The sequence below is a fragment of the Neurospora tetraspora genome, assembly GCF_033439725.1.
Source record: "Neurospora tetraspora strain CBS 560.94 chromosome Unknown B0H65scaffold_3, whole genome shotgun sequence".
Classification (NCBI taxonomy): Eukaryota; Fungi; Ascomycota; class Sordariomycetes; order Sordariales; family Sordariaceae; genus Neurospora; species Neurospora tetraspora.
The window spans coordinates 339,602-358,227 of NW_026944385.1; the positions used below are offsets into that span (position 1 = coordinate 339,602).

At 54.3% G+C, this 18,626-nt stretch overlaps 5 protein-coding genes across 5 annotated transcripts; all 5 read left to right on the top strand.

Moving 5' to 3' along the window:
• The first annotated feature begins 367 nt into the window (after window positions 1–367).
• On the top strand, window positions 368–2,785 carry B0H65DRAFT_148320 (glycoside hydrolase). The gene is made up of 2 exons (XM_062821036.1): window positions 368–2,497; window positions 2,562–2,785. The coding sequence occupies exons 1-2, from the start codon at window positions 722–724 to the stop codon at window positions 2,709–2,711; spliced, it is 1,926 nt and encodes a 641-aa protein (XP_062682485.1). The 5' UTR covers window positions 368–721; the 3' UTR covers window positions 2,712–2,785.
• An 841-nt stretch (window positions 2,786–3,626) lies between these two features.
• B0H65DRAFT_490447 (major facilitator superfamily domain-containing protein) lies at window positions 3,627–5,742 on the top strand. The gene is made up of 4 exons (XM_062827730.1): window positions 3,627–4,138; window positions 4,198–4,607; window positions 4,667–5,166; window positions 5,224–5,742. The coding sequence occupies exons 1-4, from the start codon at window positions 4,061–4,063 to the stop codon at window positions 5,688–5,690; spliced, it is 1,455 nt and encodes a 484-aa protein (XP_062682486.1). The 5' UTR covers window positions 3,627–4,060; the 3' UTR covers window positions 5,691–5,742.
• A 1,749-nt stretch (window positions 5,743–7,491) lies between these two features.
• B0H65DRAFT_423582 (GatB/GatE catalytic domain-containing protein) lies at window positions 7,492–11,995 on the top strand (the record flags this gene model as incomplete). Its single annotated transcript, XM_062824468.1, has 3 exons — window positions 7,492–7,946; window positions 8,130–9,377; window positions 10,078–11,995. The coding sequence occupies 3 exons, from the start codon at window positions 7,492–7,494 to the stop codon at window positions 11,993–11,995; spliced, it is 3,621 nt and encodes a 1,206-aa protein (XP_062682487.1).
• Window positions 11,996–12,812: 817 nt separating this feature from the next.
• B0H65DRAFT_148339 (uncharacterized protein) lies at window positions 12,813–15,102 on the top strand. Its single transcript, XM_062821037.1, has 2 exons — window positions 12,813–13,480; window positions 13,541–15,102. Exons 1-2 carry the CDS (start codon window positions 12,907–12,909, stop codon window positions 14,827–14,829), a joined length of 1,863 nt encoding a protein of 620 aa, XP_062682488.1. The 5' UTR covers window positions 12,813–12,906; the 3' UTR covers window positions 14,830–15,102.
• Window positions 15,103–15,898: 796 nt separating this feature from the next.
• B0H65DRAFT_570192 (multicopper oxidase-domain-containing protein) lies at window positions 15,899–18,619 on the top strand. The gene is made up of 5 exons (XM_062830438.1): window positions 15,899–16,348; window positions 16,440–16,474; window positions 16,538–16,849; window positions 16,909–17,317; window positions 17,382–18,619. Exons 1-5 carry the CDS (start codon window positions 16,009–16,011, stop codon window positions 18,383–18,385), a joined length of 2,100 nt encoding a protein of 699 aa, XP_062682489.1. The 5' UTR covers window positions 15,899–16,008; the 3' UTR covers window positions 18,386–18,619.
• Window positions 18,620–18,626: the final 7 nt, after the last annotated feature.

Genomic DNA, 18,626 nt, shown 5'->3' on the forward strand with positions numbered 1-18,626 from the left:
GTAAATCCTCATCTCCCCCTTCTTCCTCTTGCCCACCATTTCTGTCCTATTCTTGTCGAGAACCCAGCCAAGCCCATCCCATCCCAGCCCTACGCCAACTTTTCTTCCCTCACCACCGCCATCTCTCGCCAGTCTTCCACGGTTACATCGCAAAGAAACGACAGCTCGTTTCACGAGATTTACCCGCCTTGGCACACTGTAAGACATGCCGCAAATAAGCGTAGTACTGTGCGCTTGGAACCTGTCTACAGCAGCTGAGTGGTCAATCGGAAGCCCAAACAGTATGTGGCGGCGGCGGCACCACGTCCACTAAGACGAAATGAGTAAATGAGCGGGCGCTCAGGGGGGTTTGTATCAGCTTGAAGGGGTTGAAGGGTCGACAAAAAGTGATTATTGATGAGACAAAGTGATCATTGATGAGACAAAGGCTTCTTTGATCTGTTACTCAACTTTCACTTCAGTTTTCCTTCAGTATCTTTTGTGTGATTGAACTCTTTAGACTCTTATCATTCCTTGACACCCCTTTGGATAGCAAACAATACAGATCACAGTCAAAAGAGGAGGACGACAAGAAAAACTCACCTATGGTCATCGCGAGATATCCAGCGACCAGCGGCATCACGCCCTGCTAAACATACCTCTACGCTCCGGGCGACACCACAGGCAACATCACGGGCGACACCACGGGCAACATCAACATCAACATCACCCACCTCTAACAATGGCGCGCTTCCCCTCCACCAGCATCCCCCGCCACCTCCGCCCCTCCCGCCGTCGACACATCTTCCTCGCCCTCTTCATCCTCTTCACCCTCGCTTACTTCCTCCACTCCTCCACGTCAACATCCTCATCGGCACCATGGTCCGGGTCCGGCCCCTATGACCCCCACCACGGCGGCATACCGGAATCCATCTGGCTAGAGCACCACATGAACTCCCCCCTCCCCTCCTCTTCCTCCTCTTCCTCCTCCCAGTCCAAACTAGTCTCAAACACCTCCTTCGACTGGAGCAGTCTCGACTACAAATACCCCCCACCGTCACCCCTCCGGCAATTACCAATCGGTCGCCCCGTCTCCCTTCCCCCCGTGCAGCACCATTTTGGACCGGAATCACCAGCTGCTCGCAAAGTGCGCGAAGCCCGGCGCAAGGCAGTGAAAGACGTGTTCGTCAAAAACTGGAAGAGTTACAGGGAACTAGCCTGGAAGAAAGACGCTTTACTACCCATCTCCGGCGGGTATAAAGACCAGTTCTCGGGCTGGGCAGCCACGCTGGTTGATTCACTGGATACGCTCTGGATCATGGGCCTTCGGTCAGAGTTTGATGAAGCGGTATCGGCCGTGGCGGGGATCGATTTTGGGGTTGTCAAGGAAGGAAATTCAAATGGGAGGGTGAATATTTTTGAGACGAATATTCGGTATTTGGGGGGGTTGCTGGCGGCGTATGACTTGAGTGGGAGGGTGATTTTGCTGACGAAAGCGAAAGAGTTGGGTGATCTGTTATACGCGGGGTTTAACACCGAACACAGAATGCCGGTGGATTTTATCAACTTCGATCAAGCCAAGACCGGAGAAGGGCTGGATGTTGAGGCAAGTGTGGTGAGTGCAAGCCCGGGAACGCTGACGCTGGAAATGACCCGCCTCAGCCAGGTGACGGGGGACATGAAGTACTACGATGCTGCGTCACGCGTGATGGACGTCTTTGAGCAAGGGCAGAATTCCACGCGGATTCCGGGGCTGTGGCCTATCTACGTGTCGATGGCGAGACAGGATGTGGTGAATGGGAATCAGTTTGGGGTGGCTGGTTGCGCGGATTCGTTGTATGAGTATTTGCCCAAAATGTATGCGCTTACGGGGGGGCTGGAGGCGAGGTACGAGGGCATGTCGAGAATGTTTCTGGAGGCGGCGGATAAAGCGCTGTTCTTTAGGCCGATGTTGCCTGGGAATGAGGACGTGTTGATGATTGGGACGGCGGATGTCACGGTGGATGGGACGGAGGAGATGTTGCTGAATCCGGAGAGCGAGCATTTGGGGTGTTTTGTGGGAGGGATATATGGGTTGAGTGGGAAGTTATTTAGGAGGCCGGAGTGGGTGGAGAGTCAGGGGGTTAAGATCACGAAGGGGTGTGTTTACGCTTACAGGGCGATGCCGACGGGGATGATGCCCGAGAGGTATAATATGGTGCCTTGTCAGTCGACGGATGATGCGGGTTGTCGGTGGAATGAGGAGTTGTGGGAGAGGGAGAAGAAGAAGAGACCCGAGTGGAAGAAACATCTGCCCAAGGGGTTCACGACGGCCAAGGATCCAAGATATATCCTGCGGCCCGAGGCGATTGAGAGCGTCTTTGTTATGTGGAGGATTACGGGCAGGCAGGAGTTCCAGGAGGCGGCGTGGGATATGTTCAAGGCCGTGAGCAATGGGACGGAAACCGAGTTTGCGAATGCGGCCGTGTTGGATGTGACCAAGGCCGAATATCCTCTGCCGAAGGAGGACTACATGGAGGTGAGTTCTTTTTCTTTTCCTGGTGATGATGTGTTGGGATGACAGCTGACATGGTGTTTCGCAGAGCTTTTGGTTAGCCGAGACGCTCAAGTATTTCTACTTGGCCTTTTCGCCGCCGGATGTCATCAGTCTCGATGACTTTGTTCTGAACACCGAGGCGCATCCGTTTCGAAGGCCAAAGAAGCCAAGGGTAATTCGTCCGCTGAAGCTGTAATGTTTATGTTGTTAGTATCTGGATACCATAATTGGATTGGATATACCATCAATGATCACGTTGCCCATCCGTGGCAGTCGCGGTTCGCTGGCGCGTCGAAGTGACCATGGGCGGGATCCAACGTTGCAATATCAAGAACACCCAACCTGGACAGTTGGTGCTCGGGAACCAGTGTTACAACTGCCGAATGCGCATCCATATTGCCATGTTGAGATGGACGAGTCAGAGTTGGCGACCAGAGATTGAAGTCGCAGTTGGCTCTCCGGTTGGTGGTCAACTGGGGAAGGAAGGCTGGGGTGGGGAGGTGGATCAAATTAACTGCAGTCTGTTGCAGCAGAAGCACGGCACATACGTACCGGGAAGGTGCATCTCAACGTCTGCATGACCCGCAAACTCTGCACTTTCCATTCTCCAGGTCATTTGGACGCTTGGAAAAGGAAGTGGAAGCCATTCGAGTCTGAGGAGACCAGATGTTCGCAACGTCTTGGCGACTTCCCTCTTCCGGTCAATGCTGGGCGGAGAAAGTGTCCATTTCCCCACCGTAGCGATGCTGATTCGGGATAGACTCAAGGCCTTAACAGAATAGACTGTGACCTGAACACTATCATTCTCTTTTTTCATCATCAGAATGATGCCGGGACAAACCAAGGAACCATACAGAAACTGCACTTCTTCACTTCTCCTCTAACACCCTTTTTCAGCCCCTGAAAAACGTCATTGAAGGATGCCCTATACTGGGACACGATATTGTTAGTGATAGAGGAAATTGTAGCGATCCAGCCTCTCCGCACTGACGGTACCTCGGCCCTCCTCCTCCCAAGTACATCTCCGGTACACTTTCTGGTTCTTCCCCTCCCTCTCCTTCGACTCCTCCAGTTCATTCCCCCGCACCCATTTATCTCTTACCTACCTTTAGAGGTACCAGCCCCCAAAGCTCCAGATGCGGCAGGTCGTCCATTTGTTCCAGTTCACGATACCCTCTTAAACAATATGCAGGAATGGGAACTTGGCATCAGTCTTGAGGGCGCAATATTGTCTGGTTCCAGATTGCCATAGCTACTCGTCAGGGATTCGAGACATCGGAGGACCCTGACGGTGACACAATCTGATCTCGAAGAAACACAAGTCTCACCGAGCGATCCAATCATGTTCCGCTAGAAGCTAGAGCTAGGCAATGGGACTTTGAAAAGCTCGCAATGGCGCAGAAGGGCACGAGGGTATGCACCCTGTCGGTTTCTCGCTCCTTACCAGTGAGCAAGCCCATCAAGCGTCGGATCACGACAACCTTACCACGATCCTGAACATCAAAACATTTGTTGTCTACAAGATCAGAAGCTTGAGAAATCACCATGGCTCACTCGGTCGAAGAAACGGATCTAGACAAGGAGAAGCAGTTGGACGGGGTCCAAGTTAGCAGGAACAACGAGGTCAGCAGGTCCATCGCACGCTGTCTTATCTTCCAACATGCTGAGCCAAGTTCTACCAGTTCACCCCGGAATTCGAGTATTCTCAAGCCGAGGAACGAGCATTATTGCGTAAACAAGACTTGACCATTCTCCCCCTTTGCGCCGCCATCTACTTCCTCTGCTATCTCGACCGTTCCAATATCGGCAACGCCCGCATTCTCAACTCGTCGACACACAATGATATGCAGACCGAGACCCATTCCACCCAATACCAGTTCAACATCGCCTTGATGGTCTTCCTGGTGGCATACGCCACTTTCGAGGTCCCATCCAACATTCTGCTCAAGAAGCTGCGACCTTCGCGATGGATCGCATTCCTTATGTTCTCATGGGGTGCCATAACTATGGGCCTCGGTGGTGTTCAAAGCTTTCACGCTCTGGCCGCCGTGAGGTTCATCCTTGGTGCTTCTGAAGCCGGTCTTTTCCCGGGGTTGGTACTCCTACTTGGCTCTTTAACCACCTCAAAGCGCTAACCATCTCGGTTGATAGGTTGGTCTACTACCTTACCTTCTGGTACAAGTCCGACGAGCGGAGTGTCAGGGTCGCCTCCATCCTCGCCAGCGCCACGCTCGCCGGTGCCTTCGGAGGCGCAATTGCATACGGCATCGGCCACATGAATGGCGCAAGCGGACTATCTGCCTGGCGCTGGCTCTTCATCATCGAAGGCGCACCCTCTTGCCTCTCGTCACTCTTTGTCCTCTTTTTCCTACCGGACTACCCAGAGGAACACCTCAAAGGAAGAGAACGCGAAATTGCGCTAGCTCGTCTCAAGGTAGAAGGGAGCAAGAGACATCATCGCAGTATGACGTGGCAGGACGCCAAAACTACGCTTTCCGACTGGCGACTCTACGGTCACTACCTCATCTATTTTGGAGTCTCGGTTCCCTTCAGCTCGCTGTCGTTGTTCACCCCATCCATCACTGCCGGACTGGGATACAAAGATCTCCGGGCTCAGTTGATGAGCGTTCCACCTTATGCGGTAGCTTATGGTTAGTCCATGCATATCTGGGTACCACGGGACACTCCACTGACAGAAATACCTACAGTGACACAGATTGTTGTTTCGTGGTCGGCGGACCGCTTCAACGCCCGCGGTATTCACTGCGCCGTATTTGCGCTCATTGGTGCCGTAGGCTTTATAGCGTTGGTCACGCTACCAGTAGATGCCTACCAACACAGATACGGTTGCCTCATCCTTGCATCGGCGGGTTCGTTTGCCTGTGTTCCCCCAATGCTGGGATGGCTCTCATCCAATGTCTACAGTACGGCTTCCGTAGGCCTTGCTATTGCAATAAATGTGAGTGTCGGGGGTGGCATCGGCCAAATCCCCGGTGTTTGGATTTACAAGAAAGAGGAGGCAGCTCGAGGATATCCCACTGGTCACTGGACCAACGCGGGGATGCTTCTCATGGTTGCGGCTGGAGCGGCTGGGCTCCGTGTCTGGTATGGGTACAAGAACCGAAGGCTGCTTCGCGAAAGTAATGGACAGGAGGTCCGGTTATTCAGACTTTGAGAGGGAAGCTTTTTTTTTACGTATTCACCCGCAGCTGATGGACAAGGTAAGCATTCGAACGTCGTAATCCGGTTTTTTTTTTTGGATAGCAATTGTCATGGTCACCAGTTAATTGAGATGCCACCAGCACATGACAATCGAGTTTTGGGAGCAAGTCATAGCGGCATACAAAGGTTCATTTTCCCCAGAGCAATTTAAGCGTGGAAGTGGAGTTCTCTTCACTCATCCGCCCAAGCGTACAGCTCGTGGACAGGGGCGATATCCTTTTCAGACATGGCAGTCCCGGCGAGATAGGTCCAAGAAGCAGACAGTAACCTCCATGAGATCGGTCGGGGTTCGGAGGAATGGGGTTCTGGTTTGGGGTCCAAGGGGCCCAAACACCAAACTAACAAAGACTCCAGGTTTCCTCAGTAACGGAACATGAAGCAAGAATGGGGATACCACGCGGTAGAAAGCGGGGGGCACCCTTCAGGTTACCGCCAGTCTGGACCAGATCAACAATGGGCACGTATGGTGACAGAGAGGGATCATGCACCAGTGGCAGCGAATTTACCTCGGACTCGAGCTGTACCCCAATTCCTACCTGCCGGTAAGCTTTCTCCAACTACCTCTACCGTATAATCTCGAACAACTCGTATTCCAGGACAGTCCGGCAACGCAGGGTTATAGCTCTGCCATTTGCTTCTACAGCCACGTACTTGCAGCCAAACGCAACTGGCAATCCTTTAAACCTACAGAATCCGCACGATTATGCCTGTCCTGGAATACGAGTTGCGCGAGACTATACGGTAACTGCTTGCTTGGTAGCAGTAAACAGCCCCAATGTTCCCCGCTCGAAGCTGTAACCTTTGTTTTCCTCACCTTCCTCGTCACTGGTCACTCGTCACTCGTCACTCGTCACTCGTCACTCGTCACTCGTCACTCGTCAACCAGGAAAACTGTCTAGCACGACCCAAGATATTGGTTGAGCCGTAGGAGTTAAGCTGTGTTACCTTCCCTTTCCAGGAAGAGTAGTATCAAGCTTCCACAGCTCAAGGATCCAGCTTCATTCCAACCCAACCCAAGGTCGCCAGAGCTAGCTCCCTTTCAACCTCTTCAACCGAGCCCAACGTTGAAGGCGGAGTTGAAGGACCTAGAATGGGTCAGGCTGGTAGTTGGGGTTCATCGTCAAAACCGCATGACCAGCCCAGTGACGGCATCTGCCATTTCTGCTTCATTAGCTTGTCCTCGAGCTGCTTCCCCGCCACATGGCCACGCTGCTAGTCAGCTTGCTGATTCCCGGAGTCCCATCGCTTTGGGCAGGTCGGCATCCACCCCGACCGTCCAGCTTGATGACAAACCATAAAAGAAGCCGCCACGGATTACGCTGTATATTGACCACTTCAAGTCATGGGAGAAAGGTTCACCTCTCTAGACGAACCCCAGGACGCCTGTCCACGGCCAACCGAATCTCGCGATACCACTTCGAGATTTGGGATACCCTCGGTGGGTGTCTTTGCAGCTGGTAAGTCATACAGTTCCTTCATAGAGGGAACACCAAGTGGCCACCCGTCTTCACGATGTCATTGTTTGGACCCCGAGGAGCCGTACTGCATGTAGACGTTACTGTACCAAGTTCGGTCTACCACATTCGGAACGGGTACCCATGTCCTCTACCCGGTCTACTTCATCAGTCAATATCGTCAATAACTTCTATACACGGGACTGAACAAACTTTTCCCCCCTTATTATCCTCTTACTGATTCTCCTTGATGATCTCCCCAACAAAAGACCGTTATTGATCTCTTTACTTCTTTGCATAATGACACGTATAATAGCCTCTATTGCCGGAGTCGTCGTTGCCCTCGCTATCGCCATCCAAGGTCTTGCCGTACCCGGCAGATCAGGATGGTGGGAACGTGATATCCCGCCACCAACCTCCAGCTCGGCGGCCCCAGTTCCAACAGCACCGGCAGAACCAATACCAACGCCACCTAATTGCAACAAGGCCTTCTTCACCAGCATCCTGCCGCCCGAAGCAAGCCTCGAGAACGTCACGGCTGTTCTAGAGGGCGGCAGCCATGGCGAAGGAAAGGCAAATATTCCGTATCCGACTAACCCAACGGACCTTCCTGCACTATGTGCCGTAACGATCAGCGTGATAAGCTCGCCGTCGAGTAGCTACCGGTTCGGGTTGTTCCTACCGACGGAGTGGAGTGGAAGGTTTCTTGCTGTTGGGAATGGAGGGTTTGCGGGGGGGATCAATTGGCTCGACATGTATGTGCTGATGTTTTTTTTTTTTTTTTTTTTTTTTTTTTTTTTTTTTTGTCATGGCTCTTCCCCTTCTGCTGAAGGGCTTACGAGTACTGCCTGTCAATAATGGCAATCAACTATGAAACCGTCATACCACATTTGTGCTTTCCGTGGAGGAACCAGCAGCTGATAACCGTCTCCTTCCAGGGCCACCGGTACACATTACGGCATGGCAACCGTCTCGTCTGACCTAGGCCACAACGGGTCTGCAACCGATACATCTTGGGCCCTCAAACAGCCTGAAAAGAAAGCCGACTGGGGATGGCGTGCCCTTCATGGAACCGTTGTCCTCGGAAAGAAGCTCACAGCCGCCTACTATGGCGGCGGCGACATCACATACTCCTACTACAGTGGCTGTTCCACCGGCGGCCGCCAGGGTCTCCGCGAGATCCAAGAATTCCCTGACTCCTTCGACGGCGTGCTTGTCGGTGCTCCAGCCTGGTGGACTTCCCATCTAAACAATTACATCACCCAACTGGGGCTGTACAACCTCCCCAACACAACCGACTACTACATCCCGACGCCTCTACTCCAAGTCGTCGCCGACGAAGTAGTCCACCAATGCGACCTAGCCGACGGCGTCGAAGACGGCATCATCAGCCGCCCCGACCTCTGCACCTTCAACCCCTCCCTCCTCCTCTGCCCATCCAACTACACCGCGCCCATCAACGGAACCGCATCCTGCCTGACCCAACCCCAAATCGACACCCTCGAAAAGGTCTACTCTTCTCACTACCACGAAGCCACAGGAGAGCTCATATACCCCGGCCTCACCCTCGGCTCCGAAGCCCAATGGTTCACCATAATCGGCAACACCAACGGCACCCCCTCCCCCTTCGGCGTCGGCTACCAGCGCAACTTCCTGTTCGACAACGCCACCTGGAACTACACCGCCTCCTACTCCGACTCGGTCGTCGACCTCGCCGAGCGCATTGACCCCGGCCGCGCAACCGCAGACAAATACGACATTTCCGCCTTCAAATCCCGCGGCGGCAAGGTGATTCTCTACCACGGCTTAGCCGACGGCCTCGTCCCCACCAAGGGCTCACAACTGTACTATAACCGCACCATCCGCTCTTTTGGCGGGTCCATGGAGAACCTGCGCAACACGACCGAGTTCTTCAAGCTCTTTTTGATCCCGGGGCTGCAGCACTGCTGGGCGAGTCCAGCGGGTGTGGACGCGCCATGGAACATTGGCGGGGCGTTCCAAGCGGGTGTTATGGGTTCGGGATTATGGTCGGTGCCTGGGTTCGAGGGGAGTGAGGAGCATGATGCGCTGGTGGCGCTGAGGAAGTGGGTGGAGGAGGGAAGGGAGGTGGAGCAGTTGGTTGCGACGAGTTGGAAGGCTGGGTTGAATGCTGCTAGTGGGGTTAAGAGGCAGAGAAAGGTTTGTGCGTGGCCGGGGGAGGCGGTGGTGAGGGGGGCGGTGGTGAGGGGGGAGGTGGTGAGGGAGCTGGGCGACGGGGTGGATGGGCTGGCTGAGGTTATGGATACATTGGATAGTGAGGAGGTGTGGGAGTGTGAGTGGCCGGAGGGGGTGGAGGACGAGTAAACGAGGAGTGTTGAACTGTTGATGGGGTGGGAGGAGGAGTGTTGGAAGAAGTTTTGGTCTTGGACACTTGTGACAAGGTAAGAGTCTGGTGCACGGAGTCATGGAGGAGTGGCTTTAGTCAAATGGGAGTCCGTGAGGAGAGCGTTTGTCAGACCGTTCTAGATGCATCTTGTTAGCACCAGCTGGAGTTCGAAGCATCGCAAACATTTGTTCTTGTTTAAACAACTGGTAATACAATAACACATCAATCCTCATCACAATGGTTGAGTGTTCAATCATTATGTCCCCTGACCCCTTTGCTAAGAGAGCAAATGGGGTTAGGGTTGTAGCCGACAATTCCCCCGTGTAAGTGATAAGAGAACGCCGATAACGATAACGGTTCGGGAGCTATGACCACCTGAGGGGAGCGCCGTCAATCGTCCGGCCAAATTCCCAAATTCCCGATTTATCATCCCAATTCCTCTTCTCCAGCCTTTGGTCACAACACGAGGGCGCAACGCCGATATCGCCCGCCATGCCTCGAATCCCCACCGTCGAGCTCAGTAGATACCTACTGACCGGTCACATCGCCTCTCCCGGCTGCCTTCGAGCCCGCGTACTTCCCGGCAAGAATGCGCGCGCAGCTCTCAACGCTCTCCCATCGCGACAGCTTCAGCCTCGTCAACACGCCCGCTACCTGACCACCGAAACGAACACCGCGACCACCGCGACCACCCCCCCTCCCGCCGCCGCCCCCTTCCGAAAACAACTCAAAGAACAAGCCAAAGCCCTCAAAAAGTCCGGCCACAAAAAGAAAAAGAGCAGCGACAACCAAACCGTCCCCGGCTGGGAGCTCACCGTCGGCATCGAGATCCACGCCCAACTCAACACGGCCCACAAGCTCTTCTCCCCCGCAACCGTCGTCACCTCCCTCTCCAACTCCACGCCGCCCAACACCCACGTCGCCCCCTTCGACCTCGCCCTGCCCGGCTCCCAACCGCTCTTTCAGTCGGCGACTCTGATCCCCGCCGTCCGCGCCGCTTTGGCTCTCAACTGCGCCGTCCAGCCCGTTTCCAGGTTCGACAGGAAACATTATTTCCACTGGGACCAGCCGGCGGGGTACCAGATCACGCAGTTTTACGAGCCGTTTGCCAGGGATGGGTACATCACTTTGTATCAGAGGGACGGGATCGCCGCCGAGGATGGGGACGAGATCAAAGTGGGCATCAAACAGGTGCAGATGGAGCAGGACACGGCCAAGACGACGGCGCAGCCGGGGGAAATCCAAGTGCAGTGGTTGGATTTTAATCGGGTGGGGGTTCCGCTGATTGAGATTATTACCCTCCCCGAAATACATCATCCGGCCACGGCGGCGGCGTTGGTGAGGAAGGTGCAGATGGTTTTGGGGAGCGTGGATGCGTGCGTGAGCGGGCTGGAGGAGGGCGGGTTGAGGGCTGATGTTAATGTTTCTGTTAGGAGGACGGGTGAGGGCGGACTGGGACAGAGGACGGAGATCAAGAATTTGAGTAGTTTCAAGGCGGTCGAGGACGCGATCATTGCCGAGAGGGATAGGCAGATTAAGCTACTGGAGGACGGGGGTGAAGTGAAGGGGGAGACGAGGGGGTGGAGTCTGGGCAGCACGGAGACGAGACGGTTGAGAGGGAAGGAAGGGGAGGTGGATTATAGGTATATGCCTGATCCGGATTTGGGGCCGGTGGTTATTGGGGAGGAGTTGGTGCAGAGGTTGAGGGAGACGATGGGTGTTTTGCCGGATCAGGAGGCGGATCAGTTGATGGAGAGGTATAACCTCAGCGCGAAGGATGCGCTGGCCTTGATGCTGCTTGATGGCGGAGCCAGGATCCAATACTTTTACAATGTCCTCGACTCCTTTGAGGAACGACTCGCCGCTGACGGGCAAGCCATCCCAGAAGGCGGGGAACATGCAACACTGGCAGCAAACTGGTGTCTCCACGAACTCGGCAAGCTCACCGACTCCGCTTCTTCCTCTTCCTCCTCCTCTTCAGACCCAGATCTCCTCCAGGGCCTAGCCATGACACCCCTCGGCGAATCCCCCCTCGTCCCCTCCTCCTCTCTCGCCGCCATCCTCCACCACCTCCACTCCCGCACCATCACCGCCAAAGTCGCCAAGGACCTCCTCTGGGCCGTTTACCGCGGTGAGATTCCCCAGGATGGAATCACCAGCTACATCGACACCCACAGCTTATGGTTCAAGGAGCTGCCAGAGGAGGAATACGCGAAGCTGGCTGACGAAATAATCCAGGGCGAGGAGAAGGTGCTGGGAGAGTTTTTGCGGTGGAAGCAGGGGAAGATGAAGGCGTATCCCCAAGGGAAACTGATGTATCTGGTGGGGAAGATGATGAGAGGCGGGCCGGAGGGGAGGGTGGAGGCTGCTGGGGCGGAGAGGGTGTTGAGGAGGCGGATTGAGGGTGTTTATTTGCCTGAGCTGGAGAAGGGAGAGTAACTTTGCGTTGGAAAGACTCGACTCTGAAAGTCCCAAGGCCGAGGTCTTGGTGCCATCATCGGCTTGGCTCACTCCAGCCACCCTCCATAACAAGGAAGAAGACCGATGGGGGAGGGGACATCATGGCTGTGGTGCCCTTGATGCTACCGTCCCTCCAGGGCACGTCAAGCGCTTCGCTTCAACGGTCGAGTAACGCCGAGGCCTACCCCAGGTTACACGACATCCGGCTTTACACTTTACTTACACTCGCGGCAGACGGAACAACTGCAGACCGTTTTGACCAGGAACCAACCGCATATCTCGCCCCCCGGACTTATTGCGGCCTAGCCACATACCGTTCCGAGCTCGTCCAACCTCTCTTCCCGTGCCGTGCGGCGTCACATTCCGGGCTTGGCTCGCATTGACTGCCACTTCCCCTCATTCGAACATTCTCAAACGACGCAATCTAAGGCCATTTCTACGTTCGCCAAGGTTTATTATTACTTCTTACGAGGAGACCACCGCCATCATATTCTTTCGGCGAGCGCAAAATGGATTCCTCAATCGTCAATCGGCCCATTGGTCGGTGCACGACAAAAACCCTCAAGAATTTGCGTGTAGTAGGGGGAGATTCAGGGGTCTGTCATCGGTCAAAGCACAACACTTTAGCCATACACGATGGACACCCGAGGAGGCGAATGGACGGTGGTTGCAATATCTCGGAAACATATACCAGGCTCTAGCCCCTCTCACTATAACGGAACCAGACCACGAGATTTACCCGCTGCCTGGGGTCCTGTATTGCAGTTAACGAGGTAGCATTCATCTAGATCCAATCAAGCATATATCTTCACCTCCCAACCTTTCACCATTGAGTGTCTCGCACACTCCTCTCTTTCCTTCCATCAACTGCCCCTTTTCTTCCTGTCATCATGCGCTTCTCCTTCCTCTCCCTCCTCCTCGCCCCTGCTCTAGCAGCAGCCGCCGACCCCACCACCACCTACGACTACATCGTCGTAGGCTCCGGTCCCGGTGGCGGTCCCCTTTCGGCTGAGCTCGCCCGCGCCGGCTACTCAACCCTGCTAATCGAAGCCGGCACCGACCAATGGGACAACCCGACCTACGCGGACATCCAGAACTTCAACGAGGCCGCCAACGACGAGACCACGCGCTGGGACTTCTGGGTCAAGCACTCGGACGATGCGGCGCGCGACCTCAAGTTCAAACACACCACCTGGGACACGGGTGACGGGACCTTTTACGTCGGGTTGGACCCGCCCGAGGGCGCCAAGTTGCTGGGGATTCAGTACCCGCGTGCTGCGGTGTTGGGCGGGTGTGCGATGCATAATGCGGGAGTGGCGAGTCTGCCGGAGGATGATGATTGGAATCGGATTGTGAATTTGACGGGGGATGCGAGTTGGGAGGCGGGGAAGATGAGGGAGTATTTGAAGAGGATTGAGAGGAATGAGTATGCGGGTGTTGATGATGCTACGCATGGTCATGATGGTATGTTGCGACTGTCTGACACTGCAAAGGAAAGGAACTGACAAAGGACGACGGTACTAGGCTGGCTGGCAATCTCCAACACCGACCCCTCCTGGGCCAAAAACGACAGCAACCCAGCCGTCAAAATCATGAAGCGTCTCGCCCAACTGACCGGCCAAGACCCGTCCCAAGTAGCCGACCTCGCCAACACCGACCTCCTCGGCGACTTTCCCAACCGCGACACCATGTCCTCCTTCTTCAACATGGCCACCCACTCGGACAAGAACGGCAAGCGCGCCAGTCCCAACAACTACATCCGCGCCACCCTCGCCGACCCCGCCAAGTATCCCTTAACCGTGAAACTCAACACGCTCGCCACCAAAGTTTTGTTCAACACCACCACGGGTTCCAAACCCCGTGCAATCGGCATCGAAGTAATGGAAGGTTCCTCCCTCTACCGCGCCGACCCCAAACACATCCCCGGCACCACCGCTCCCAAGGTCCACCGATACTTTGCCAACCGCGAAGTCATTCTCTCCGGCGGCGTCTTCAACACGCCCCAACTTTTGAAACTCTCCGGCATCGGTCCCGCCACCGAGCTCCAAAAATTCAACATTTCCGTAGTTGTCGACTCCCCCGGCGTAGGCGAAGGTCTTACCGATAACTACGAAGGTTCGGTCCTCGGATTAGGCAAAGTCCCCATCGAATCCGGTCTGATCACCATCCTCTTCCGCACCCCCAACGCGCCCACGGCCAAGAGGAATATCTACGCTTGGTGCGGCGCCTTCAGCTTTGAGGGGTTCTGGCCTGGTTATCCGACTTATTATGGTGCTGAGCAGTTTAGTTGTGCCATGGTGCATGTTAAGCCTCGTTCTCAAGACGGGAGCGTTAGGTTGACGTCAGCCGACCCGCAAGACAAGCCCGAGATAAACTTCCGCTTCTTCGAACACGGCGGGGATGAAGATCTCTCTGAACTCGTCTCCGCCGCCAACATTTTGCGAGAGAGTTGGCAAGCGGCTGGGGAGGAGGTCCTGCCTTTTAACGAGCTCCATCCTTGCCCTTCCTCAGAATCCAACAGCACCTGTTCGGAGGCGCAACAGGCCGAGTTTTTCAAGACGCAGGCTTACTCGCATCATGCGACTTCGAGCTGTCAGATTGGTGCCGAGGGGGATGAGATGGCCGTATTGGATTCCAAGTTTAGGGTCAGAGGGACGGAAGGGTTGAGGGTCGTGGATGCGAGTGCGTTTCCGAATGTGCCGGGGTTTTTCCCGAGTGTGCCGACTATGATGATTAGTGTTAAGGCGGCGGGGGATGTGTTGGCGGCGGCGAGGGAGGCGGAGGCGGATGCGGATGCGGGAGTTGGGAAGTAAAGGGGAGATTATGGGGTTGAGGAGTGGTGATGGGGATATTGTTGTGGTGTCAAGTATGTTGAGGCTGCCGGTCATGGTTTGTGCCTACTAGTCGTTGAGAGGGAGGGGGGAGAGGATCGATGTGTGGGTTGGGTGCCGTGGCCGACCTCAACCTCGTCTTCCTGGAAAGCATCCAATTCAACCCGATCATGAACACACTTCGCCTTTCTTTGTCACGATGGATTAAGGCGCCGAGGGCTGATGCGGACAAGTGACGAGGGTTGAGGTTGAGAGTGGATATTCAGGATTGGTGCTGAAGAGGCACATATGCAGGCAAGGCATGAGGGCAACCCATGCAGGTATGACTGCTGCTTGGTGGGATAAAGAGGGGCTCGGGTTGTTGGATACGGCCGTCTGAACATGTGATTGTTTGGTTCTGAGCTTGTGATGTTGGAGGAAAGTGCATTGCAGATGGAGATGGAGCAACATCGCCGGAGACGGAAGAGAAAAAACAAGGAAAAGGGTGCAAGTTCATGTCGGGGTTCCATGGATTCCGGTGAATATACCTATACGAAGGGAAAGACATGGAATCCGATGCCGCTGACTCCGAGTCTTGAAGAGAAAAAACAAGGAAAAGGGTGCAAGTTCATGTCGGGGTTCCATGGATTCCGGTGAATATACCTATACGAAGGGAAAGACATGGAATCCGATGCCGCTGACTCCGAGTCTTGTTTCGGTTTACCTTCTTCTCCCTTCCTGCAGGAGTCCTCCCCAATACTATGCACCCGCGGCACCGAATCGGGTTGAACTGATACTGAAGCCCCACGACAATCAGGTTTCGCCGTCGTTCTTGCAACTTTCCTGTACAAAATGACGATGCGTTTGTAAGCGTCTCTGCGGACGACTTGAACTATAAAGCAGGTGTTGGTGATCAGCCGTTTTGAGAAGAACTCTCTTCTTAGTTCCCGTCTTCTCTGCATCTCTAACCACCCTGTCTCTACTCAGCAAGTCATCGTTTTTGTATCTCTGCATTATTTGGGTTCGTCTTGTTCTGTCGGCCTTCTGTTGTTTACCTCCATGCTGGTCGATCATCCGTAGCGTTGGTTCCGAAACTTGGATCTCACGCATCGCCATCTCCCTACCATCTGAGCTATATCTGCACTTCAGTCAACACGTTACGATACACAAAACCCACTAAGCATGGCCTGCCGCCTGAACCTATTCCGATCTCTTTTCTGTGTTCTTGTCCTCTGCCAGCGTATATTGGCTATTGACTTCGGTCAGTCGTACAGCTCTAGCTACCGAGACCTCCGCTTGCCTCGTCGGTACACAGAGCACGACCTCAAACGGGACGAGACAAGCAACCATGTCAACTTTCATCCCGAAGGTGCCACCGAGGGCTTCTACTGTCATTATCCCGAGTTAAACTCGCAGGACTGGGAAGGTTGCAACGGCGGGGTAGATAGTAGATGGTGCTGGTTAAGACAAGCTCAAACGAACGAGTCAACTCAACGAAAGGGATACACCGTCACAACGGACTGTAAGTGCGCCGCTTTCACATTCTATCATCTATGCTAAACTCTGTCTCGGCTTATGCTGACCCGGCGACGTTTGGTCCTGTACCTAAACAGATGACAACTACGCTCCTATTGGAATTCAGAGACACGTACGTTGAGTCCTATTCTCCGGAGGTACCAACACGTAGGCCTGTGTCTGACAGTCAACTCAGTATCACCTCGACATTGCCAAACACACCATTGCCCCCGATGGTAAGCCTCGAGAGGCCCGTCTCTTCAACGGCACATATCCCGGGCCCTTGATCGAAGCCTGCTGGGGCGACACGGTCATCGTCCATGTCACCAACAGCCTCGACGACGAAGGCAGCGTCATTCACTGGCACGGTCTTCGTCAGTACTACAACAACGACCAGGACGGCGTGGCCCTGACGCAGTGTCCTATTGCCAGGGGTTCCACGTGGACATACAACTTTACTATGCTGCAGTATGGGACAACCTGGTATCATAGCCATTACCCCTTGCAGGTAAGCCTGCCGATCAGACAACTCCCAGAACCCATGTTGAAGCTAACAAATTCCATCAGTACGCCGATGGCGTCCTTGGGCCCCTCGTAGTCCATGGCCCAGCCAGTGCCCCCTACGACGTTTCCTACCCATTGCCACACTTCATGACGGACTGGGTGCACAAGTGGGCGATGGAAGAGTTCGAAAACGAGAAGGATCCGAAGGTCCGTGGAGCCAAGGCAGACAACATCTTGTTGGATGGTGTTGGCAGAAACAAAACAGCGGTGTCTGCTTACGATGGCCAAGACATTCGATCGTTGTACCCCATCACTGAAATCCTTCCAGGGCAGAGGGTCCGTTTGCGACTAATCAATGGGGCGACAGGGACCTCGTTTATCTTTTCTGTGGACGGACACTCGATGGAGGTTATTGCCAATGATCTAGTGCCTGTCAAGCCAAAGGTTGTTGACTCGCTTCTTGTCGCTATTGGTTTGTTGTCCCCCTTTTTTTTTTTCCTCTCCCTATCAAAGACTAACAAACAACTATTCTACAGGCCAACGTTACGATATCATCATCCATGGCCTTGAAAACCCTTCGGCTGCAGGTAATTACTGGATTCGCACCACGCCCGCGGATGGCTGCAACACGTTTCGTAACGGAGACTTCGACAGCACCGACAGCACGAGTCCGGATCCCCTCGACACGCGGACCGGCATCTTGCATTATGACATCCCCAACGCCACGTACTTATCCCTTCCCGAATCAACCGAAAACAATATTGCAGATTACTCGTGTGCCCGCATATCCGAGCAAGACTCCCTCCGCCCCATCGTTCCCTGGTCCATCTCCAAGACCCCGCTGAACAACCTTGCCCTTTCAACCTTCTACGCTGCTCACCAGACCAAATCTGAAGTCAAGTATGGTAACTACACCCATTGGTTACTCCGTCTAGACCCCGCAGTTGAAGAATCAGGAGATATCAACTTCCACAATCCCATGTTCGCCAACTTCAGCACCCCCTCGCTCCTCAACCTCACCAGCGTCGGGCAAGGCAAGAACGACAACGTCGTCCGGCTCCCTTACTCTTCCAACTCTTCTGACTTCATCCACATGGTCATCGACGGGTCCCTATTGCCTTCGACTAACCAAACCACCTTAAACCCGGACATCATCCCGCGCCTGGCACACCCGATGCACTGGCATGGATCGGACGTGGTTCTGCTAGCCCAGAGCGAGCAACCGTTTGACCCGGCCACGTCCCGAGACACGTGGAACTATGATAACCCGCCGCGACGCGATACCATCATGGCGCCCGCGGGCGGGTACGTGGCGGTGGCGTTCAAGCCGGATAACCCCGGTGTGTGGCTGGTTCATTGTCACATTGCGTGGCATGCCAGCGCGGGGTTGGCGTTGCAGATGGTTATCGATGACGGGAATGGGATGGTGCAGAATATGCTGGATGATGACAAGTTGGATAAGTTGCGCGGTGGATGTGATGAGTGGAAGGCGGATCTGGGGAAGGTGGTTCGTCATAATAAGGTGGACTCGGGTGTCTGAAACTTTTTTTTGTCAGTTTTTGAATTTTGGATAGGAGACTAGATGTATGTGCGTTGAGATTTGTTTGGATAACCGGATATACCTGTAGGCAGGCACACGGAAGCGAGTCGTTCATAGACTGGGCCACACGTATATAAGGACGACAGGGACTGATATCATCGACATCATTTGAAGGAGTAGCGTTTGGACATCTCTGATTGATATCGTAATGGTAAACAATAACTGAAAATCAAGATGGTAA

Excerpts from the sequence above, each read along its gene's own strand:
- B0H65DRAFT_148320 (XM_062821036.1), top strand. The coding sequence starts at position 722 with ATGGCGCGCTTCCCCTCCACCAGCATCCCCCGCCACCTCCGCCCCTCC. Across the intron at positions 2,498-2,561 it reads CGAAGGAGGACTACATGGAG|AGCTTTTGGTTAGCCGAGAC; the intron begins GTGAGTTCTTTT and ends GGTGTTTCGCAG.
- B0H65DRAFT_570192 (XM_062830438.1), top strand. The coding sequence starts at position 16,009 with ATGGCCTGCCGCCTGAACCTATTCCGATCTCTTTTCTGTGTTCTTGTC. Across the intron at positions 16,475-16,537 it reads CTATTGGAATTCAGAGACAC|TATCACCTCGACATTGCCAA; the intron begins GTACGTTGAGTC and ends CAGTCAACTCAG. Across the intron at positions 17,318-17,381 it reads CTCGCTTCTTGTCGCTATTG|GCCAACGTTACGATATCATC; the intron begins GTTTGTTGTCCC and ends ACTATTCTACAG.
- B0H65DRAFT_490447 (XM_062827730.1), top strand. The coding sequence starts at position 4,061 with ATGGCTCACTCGGTCGAAGAAACGGATCTAGACAAGGAGAAGCAGTTG. Across the intron at positions 4,608-4,666 it reads GAAGCCGGTCTTTTCCCGGG|GTTGGTCTACTACCTTACCT; the intron begins GTTGGTACTCCT and ends CTCGGTTGATAG. Across the intron at positions 5,167-5,223 it reads ACCTTATGCGGTAGCTTATG|TGACACAGATTGTTGTTTCG; the intron begins GTTAGTCCATGC and ends AAATACCTACAG.
- B0H65DRAFT_148339 (XM_062821037.1), top strand. The coding sequence starts at position 12,907 with ATGCGCTTCTCCTTCCTCTCCCTCCTCCTCGCCCCTGCTCTAGCAGCA. Across the intron at positions 13,481-13,540 it reads TGCTACGCATGGTCATGATG|GCTGGCTGGCAATCTCCAAC; the intron begins GTATGTTGCGAC and ends CGACGGTACTAG.